Source organism: Mandrillus leucophaeus, unplaced genomic scaffold, assembly GCF_000951045.1.
Source record: "Mandrillus leucophaeus isolate KB7577 unplaced genomic scaffold, Mleu.le_1.0 Scaffold104, whole genome shotgun sequence".
In the NCBI taxonomy this organism is placed as follows: domain Eukaryota; kingdom Metazoa; phylum Chordata; class Mammalia; order Primates; family Cercopithecidae; genus Mandrillus; species Mandrillus leucophaeus.
Window position 1 is genome coordinate 341240 of NW_012098543.1, and position 7634 is coordinate 348873.

Consider the following 7634-nt stretch of genomic DNA (forward strand, 5'->3'; position numbering starts at 1 on the left):
AGAGGAGCTGGGCCTGGACGCCTGGGTCAGAGGGAGGAGGGTCTGGGGGCCTGGACTCCTGGGTCTGAGGGAGGAGGGGCTGGGGCCTGGACTCCTGGGTCTGAGGGAGGAGGGGCTGGGGCCTGGACTCCTGGGTCTGAGGGAGGAGGGGCTGGGCCTGGACTCCTGGGTCAGAGGGAGGAGAGTCTGGGGGCCTGGAATCCTGAGTCTGAGGGAGGAGGGTCTGGGGCCTGGACTCCTGGTCAAGGGGTTGGCAGACCCAGACTCCTGGACCTGGAGGAGGAGACTGAGGCCAGAACCCTGGGTCTTGAAGGATAGAAGGACTGATTCCCATGTTGGAGAAAGCACAGGCCTCAGCGGGGACCGGCTGTCAGGGACACAGAATGACGGCGGCACTCCTCTTCATCGAGTTTATTAGACGGGGCACCCCTGGAGGACCTTCCATGCAGTTTCAGCTCCCCCAGGGGCAGGGACAGAGGACAGCCGTGTGGCATGGCGGCAGGGCCTGATCTTCAACCCCTCGCCCCCTACCCCTCAGCCCTTCTGTGCATGGCCCAGGTGGGGCCCATCTTTCACCAACTCCTTCTCCCACAGTTGGCTGCTCCAGGCAGGCCTGGTGCCGACCTGAGCAAGGTCCTGGTGCACGCTGGGCCTCCCTGCCCACCCCCTGCTCTGGACGTTTCGGATGGAGCACGCGTTTCCCCGCAATGTGATTGTCTGTGTCTGGTTCTTCCAGCAGACTGGGGCCGGGGCCAGGCACAGGAGGAATTCACCTTCACCTTGGCATCCTCAGCTCTACCCGGCACAGGGCCAGGCCACAGGCAGCCTTGGAAAATGTGCATGAGGTGACGCGAATGAATGGATAGATGAATGAGCAAAGGAATGAGCAGATGGAGTGAGATGATGGCACACAGACATCCCCATCCCAGCCAGGGGAGGGGCCCGCTGTGTTTCCTCAATGCCTGCATGGCCCCGTCAGAACACAGCCCCCTCTGTCCTCTAATTGTCTGGACTACCTGTTCCCCCTCCAAGGGCAGAGATGGGACAGAAGTGGCTCTGAGATCGCAGGGCCTGGTACTTGGAAGTCCTCAGGAAATATTTTTTTCTTTTTATTGATCATCCCTTGACACTGTGTATGCTTCTGAGTCTCCACGTTGCTTTTTGTGCCAATCTCTGAGTCTTTCTCCAGCTTACCTCTCCCTGCCTCTGTGATTGTGTTTCGTTACCTCTGGCACTTCTCTGATTTGTGTACCTGTCAGTCTCTCTCCTCCTCCTTTTCTCTCTTCTCTGTATCACCTTCTCGTCTTTGACTTTATTTCTTTGACTCCTTCTTCCTTCCTTCCTCTTTTTTTTTTTTTTTCTGAGACAGGGTCTTGCTCTGTGGCCCAGCCTGAAGTGCAATGGTGCAATCATAGCTCACTGCAACCTTAAACTCCTGGGCTCAAGCAATCCTCCCACCTCAGCCTCCCGAGTATCTAGGACTACAGGCGTGAGCTACCACACTGCAGCTATTTTTTTATTTTTGTAGAGATGGGGCCTCACTATATTGCCCAGGCTGGTCTCAAACGCCAAGCCTCAAGCAATCCTCCTGTCTTGGCCTCCCAAAGTGCTGGGATGACAGGCATGAGCCACCATGCCTCGCCAGGAAGTATTTCCAAGAACTGAATGAATGTTTATTTCTGAAAATGAATGATGAAAGCCTGTTCTTCCCCTTCAGCTCGATAGGTCTTGACCGGGTCTACAGGGGGAATCCCAGAGTGTGCCCGGCGCTGACAGCAGCAAGAGACAGGAGCCGGGCAGAGCAGCCCTGGCTAGGGAATCTGCCAGAGGCTAGCTGACAGCATCCCCTCTTCCCTGCCCCCTGAATTCATCTTCCCCTCCTGACCCTGGGCCTCCCCATCTCTCTTGCTCCTGCCTGCTACGACAGCTAATTGCAGGGTGCATTTTTCTGCCTGCCATCTCCCTGTCTGCATGTCTCCCTATTTCCTTTCAGTGTCTTTTTTTTTTTTTTTTTGCTCTTTTTCTTTTTTTGAGACAGAGTCTTGCTCTGTCACCCAGGCTAGAGTACAGTGGTGTGATCTTGGCTCACTGCAACCTCTACCTCCCAGGCCCAAGCGATTTTCCTGCTTCGGCCTCTCAAGTAGCTGGAATTACAGGCGTGCACCACCACGCCTGGTTAATTTCTGTATTTTTAGTAGAGACCGGGTTTCACCATATTGACCAGGCTGGTCTCGAACTCCTGACCTCAAGTGATCCACCCACTTCGGCCTCCCAAAGTGTTGGGATTACACACGTGAGCCATCGCACCTGGCCTTTATGTCAGTTACACACACACACAAACACACAAAATTGCCTGAATTCCCGTTCCTTCTGTCTTCCCCCCAAATTCTCTCTCCCCTCCACTCCAGCAGGGCTTCCGTCCCCACCACTGCACTGAACTGACATCTTGTCAAGATCACCAACCCCATCCATGTCATCAAACCTCATGGTCACTCCGCTTTCTAGATCCTTCTCCGATTCTCAGCAGCCCTTGGCACAGCCGGCTGTCTCCTTCCCTTCTTGAAACACAAAGGTGCATTTGCCCTCTGTGACCCTCCTGGTTTCAGCCCACCTCGAGATCACTCCTAAGCTCGCTTTGCTACATCCCCTTCTCTTCAAGATGTAGATGTCCCCAAGGCTCTGGCCAGGGTCATTTCTCTGTCCCCACCCACCTGCTAGGCCACATCACCCAGTCCTGTGGCTTTAAATGTCCCCTATATGTTGACGTTTCCAAAACTTACATTTTTGAGCCATGACCTCTCTTTCCCCCAGACTCCAGTCTCACATATCCAACCGGCTATTTGATACCCCAACTCGGATTTCTCAAAGGCATCTCTATCTTGACACATCCAAAAGAGAAGCCTTGGTTTCTCCCTCCCAAAGCCGCTTTCCTGATCCCAGTCTCCCCGTTCCTGGTAACAATCCTCATCGGCGCCCATCAGAGATGCGCATGCCCAATTCCAAGAGTTCTTTTCTTCCTGGTTCCTTCTCCTTCCCTCCTCTATGACATCCAGTTCACCACCACTGCAGGCTCTGCCTCCAAAATCCCATGCCTTCTTCCACTTCCTCTATCCCACTAACTGTACCTTGGTCCAGGCCTCCAGCAGCCTTAACCAGAGGAAAGCAACAGCCGACTACCTCCTTCCTTCAACTTTGACTCCTGAAGTCTACGTATGCTCAGCCCAGCAATGTAACTCTGCTGTTCTTGTTTCAATAAAAATATGAGGCCGGGCGCAGTGACTCACGCCTATAATCCCAGCATTTTGGGAGGCCGAGGCAGGTGGATCGTTTGAAGCCGGAAATTTGAGATTGGCCTGGCCAACATGGTGAAATCCCGTCTCTACTAAAAATACAAAAACATTAGCCGGGCGTGGTGGCACATGCCTGTTATCCCAGCCACTCAGGAGGCTGAGGCAGGAGAATCACTTGAACTCGGGAGGCGGAGGTTGGCAGTGAGCCGAGATTGGCCCACTGGACTCCAGCCTGAGACAGAACAAGACTCTTTTTCAAAATAAATATAAATAAATAAATAAAAATATGATCATGGCATGCCTGTGCTCAACACCCTCCAAGGACTTCCCGTCAGCTCTAGAATAAAATTCAGATTTGTTCCCAGGCATCCAAGGCCCTAACTGATCAGCCCCTACCCTGGGCCTCTCTCCTATCACGGATCTGCCCACCGCACCGGCCCCCTTGAAGACCTGCTACTCTTCCGGGCTTTGGGGCTGCTTCCGGTGGACAGAATGCCTGGACCCCAGACTTTCTTACCTCTCTTTCCTTCTCACAATCCACGCCTCTGTGACCTCTGCCACAAGGTCTTCTCCAAGTACCTCATCTAAAGTCGTCCTTGCTCTGTTATTCTGTTACCACTCACTGTCGCCCAGGCTGGAGTGCAGTGGCGCGATCTCGGCTTACTGAAACATCTGCCTCGCGGGTTCAAGTGATTCTTCTTTCTCAGCCTCCCAAGTAGCTGGGACTACAGGCACACCACCACACCCAGCTAATTTATTTATTTATTTTCTAGTAGAGATGGAGTTTCACCATATCGACCAGGCTGGTCTCGAACTCCCGACCTCAAGTGATCCACCAGCCTCGGCCTCCCAAAGTGCTGGGATTACAGGCGTAAGCCGCCGCACCCGGCCTTCTGCTTAATTTTTAAAGCACTTTTTGGTTACTGAAATGATATGATTTATTGTTTATCTCTCCGGTGAGTATCAGGAGAGCAGGCCCTTGTCTGTCTATTTGTCACCACATCCCCTGGGCCTAGACTGGGTCTAGAACAGGTTGGCACTCAAGTATTTGTTGAATACTGGGAAAACAACACACCAGAAATGGAGCATTCCTTGACGCCGTGCTTGCTTCTGAGTCTCCGTGTTGCTTTTCGTGCGAATCTCTGTCTCCGGCTTACCTTTCCATCACCATCTCTGTGGTCGTGTTTTTGTCACCTCTGGGACTTCTCTGATTTGTGCACCTGTCAGTCTCTCTCCTCTTCTCTCTTCTCTGTATCACCTTCCTGGCTTTGACTTTTTCTCTGTCTGTGACTACTAGTTTTGGTCTCTCCTTCCCTCCCCCTCCCTCCCCATCTTGCTCTTCCTCGTGCCCACCCTCCACCTCATTCTCGTTTTGTTTGGCCTTCGGACTCTAGAACCCACTCTCCCCTAACCAGTTCATTCTCTCTCCCTCTTCCAGCAACTATTTGTTGTCTCTTTTTTCTTTTCTTTTTTTTGAGACAGAGTCTTGCTCTTTCTCCCAGGCTGGAGTACAGTGGTGCCATCACGGGTCACTGCAGTCTCACCCTCCCAGGCCCAAGTGAAATCCTTTCGCCTCAGCCTCCTGAGTAGCCGGGACTACAGGCATGCACCACTACACTCGGCTAATTTTTATGGAGACAAGATCTCAATATGTTGGCTGGTCTGGAACTCCTGAGCTTAATCCGCCTGCCTCATCCACCTGCCTCAGCCTCCCAAAGTGCTGGAATTAGGAGCCACTGCACCCAGCCAGATCTGTCCCTTTTAACACCCGCTCCGGCATCCCTCTTCTCTCCACCTATCCTTCTCTCTCACTCAGCACTTCTCCGTCTCACTAATTTGTATTCCTTTTCCTACGTTTCCCAGCGTCTCTTCCTGAAACCGCCTTGGCAGAATTCTTCCTAGAGACCTTGACCTTCAGTGTCTCTTCCTGGTCCTTCCACACAGGCCTCGGAGAGAAATTCTGAACACTCAGCTGTGATCTGTACCCTTCCACAGCCCTATATGCTCAAGATAAGGGCACGCAGAGCCCCTGGCAGCACGGCACCACTGCTGCCATGCCCTCCTCATGCTGCGTCTGTGCCTGCTTTCCCACCAGACTGAGAGCCCCTTGAGAGCAGGGCAAGATAAAAACCACCTCGACACTCCCAGCACCGCCCAGCACAAGGCCTCAGGGGAGTCCTCAGGAAGTACTTGCTGAGCAAATATGGAAGGGAAGCCCACTGAGCACTGTCCCCTCTGCCTTCTCAGTGAACTTCAAACTCATCCCCTCCTCTCCACCCCCCAATCCTTGCCCCAGCTCAACTATCATCCTCTCTCACCATCCTTAGAATAAAGCCTCAATCCCTCTGCCTGGAACTCAGGCACCTTTTTCTCTTTTGTTCTGAGACAGGGTCTCACTCTGTTGCTCAGGCTGGAGTGTAGTGCCACAATCCTAGCTCACTGCAGCCTCCAACTCTTGGATTCAAGTGATCCTCCTCCCTCAGCCTCCCGAGTAGCTGTGACCCCAGGTGTGCTCCACCACGCCCGGCTATTTTTTTTTTTTTAAATGTTTTGTAGAGACAGGGTTTTGCCATGTTGCCCAGGCTGGTCTCAAACTCCTGGGCTCAAGTGATACTCCAGCCTCAGCCTCCCAAAGTGCTGGGATTTTGGCATGAGCCACCGTACCTGGCCACACTGGTACCTTTACACTCTGGCTTGTAGCTACTTTCCCGGCCTCATCTCCCAGCCCCACCTTGTACATCAGCATCCCAGAACTATCAGCACTGACCCCAATACGTCATGCTTGTTCGCTTCCCCCCGGTTTTTACCCAAGTTGTTCTTTGGCCCCACAAGCCTTTTTCACGCCCTTCATCACCCGGAAGATGCCCACTCATCTCTTTAAGACCCAGAATGGGCATCATATTTTCCACAAAGCCTCCTCCGAGTGCTGCCCACTCCTGGCAGTTGGTCACTCTGTCCACTGTGTGCCACGGTACCCACTGTGGTTCCCATTCCAGCACCAGTTGCCCTGCCTGGATGGCGGTGTTTGATGACAATAAACTGCTTGAGAGCAGGGCTAGAGTCTGTTTCACCCCTGGGTACCTGGATCCTAACACTTCCCAGTACCTTAGCAGATGGCCAAAAATGGCAACGGGCGAGTGGCTGAATGAATGAGTGACAGACACATGAGTCTGCAAACCCCAGGGCTTCTCCTGCACACCAGACACCATGTCTATGCTTCACTATTTGTGTAATTATGTGCTTCCTCCCACAAGAGTGTGAGCTCCAAGGGCCAGTGCCCATGTTTTATGCTGTATTTCAGCATATCTCCACCTCTTACTCTTGTCTCCAAGTTCCTGTCTTCCCTTTGTACACCATTCACATTAGGGTCCTGCTTAAACCCATTCCATGGCCCTCACCATCCCTAGAATAAAATCTAAACTCCTGGCCTATGAGTACCTGCACAATCTGGCCCTGTCTGCGTCTCCAGCCTCACCTTGGTCCCTGCTCACCTGCCTCACTACCCTTCAGCCCTCGCTGCAAGCTCCTTCCTGCCCCCGGGCCTTTGCAAGTGCTGCTCTGCCTGCCACACTCCACCCCAGCTCCGCCCTGCTGGCTTCTTCTCATCCTTTCACTGTCCACTGAAATCTCTTCCTCACAACTGGGTTAGGCTCCCTTGATGGAGCATTTCATAGCATCTCATTTCTCCTATAGCCTAACTGTAATTTATTGTGTATGTACATGATCGATTAATGCCTGTCTCATGCACAAGATGTTTACTCTATGAGATGTCGGGACCCCTGGCTGTTTTCCTGCCTCCTGCACGCTGAGCACGGAGCACAATGCCTAGCTTTTTAAGGCACACAAATAAATTGCCGGGAATGAATGAACGAGGAGGCCCTTTCTGTGCCTCGTTCGTGTCCCCTGCTCCAATGCCTTCTCATGTACCTGTGCCTGATACACAGTAGGTGCTTAATAAGCCTTTGTGGAATAATGAATGAAAAACATGAATGAATGCCCGCGTCCAACCCTTCTTTCTGCCTTTCTGCGTCCCTTAGCTGTGTCTCTTTATATAGGGCATATATATAGTTTGTGGGTGTAACTATGTATTTGTGTATTACGGGCTCCTCTCCAGGAGTTGGGCTGGGCTGGGCTGGGAGTCCCTCCCTCCCCTCCCCGCGCCCCGCCACCCCATGCACACAGCAAAACGTGAAAAAGAAAACATCTCGAAACTGCAAAAAACACCATGGCCCTCCCCCCTCCCCATAGAGCCCACAAAAAAATAAAACACGACGCTCCCTCACAGCAGCCCCCTCCCTCCCCTGCCCCCTCCCTCGGGGTCCCTGCTTCGGAGGGGGAGGAGGG

At 52.9% G+C, this 7634-nt stretch overlaps 1 protein-coding gene and 1 pseudogene across 2 annotated transcripts in view; both read right to left on the reverse strand.

The window, feature by feature from the left end:
• Nucleotides 1–402: 402 nt before the first annotated feature.
• Nucleotides 403–1094, reverse strand: LOC105539324 (annotated as a pseudogene). The gene has a single exon (XR_001006033.1). The product of XR_001006033.1 is annotated as an uncharacterized LOC105539324 (transcript).
• Nucleotides 1095–1673: 579 nt separating this feature from the next.
• The window catches only part of CACNG8 (calcium channel, voltage-dependent, gamma subunit 8), a 53597-nt gene continuing 47636 nt past the window's right edge, over nt 1674–7634 (reverse strand). Inside the window, exon 7 of the mRNA XM_011980083.1 lies at nt 1674–1738. Coding sequence (XP_011835473.1) covers nt 1674–1738 — 65 coding nt within the window. The remainder of the gene's footprint in view (nt 1739–7634) is intronic.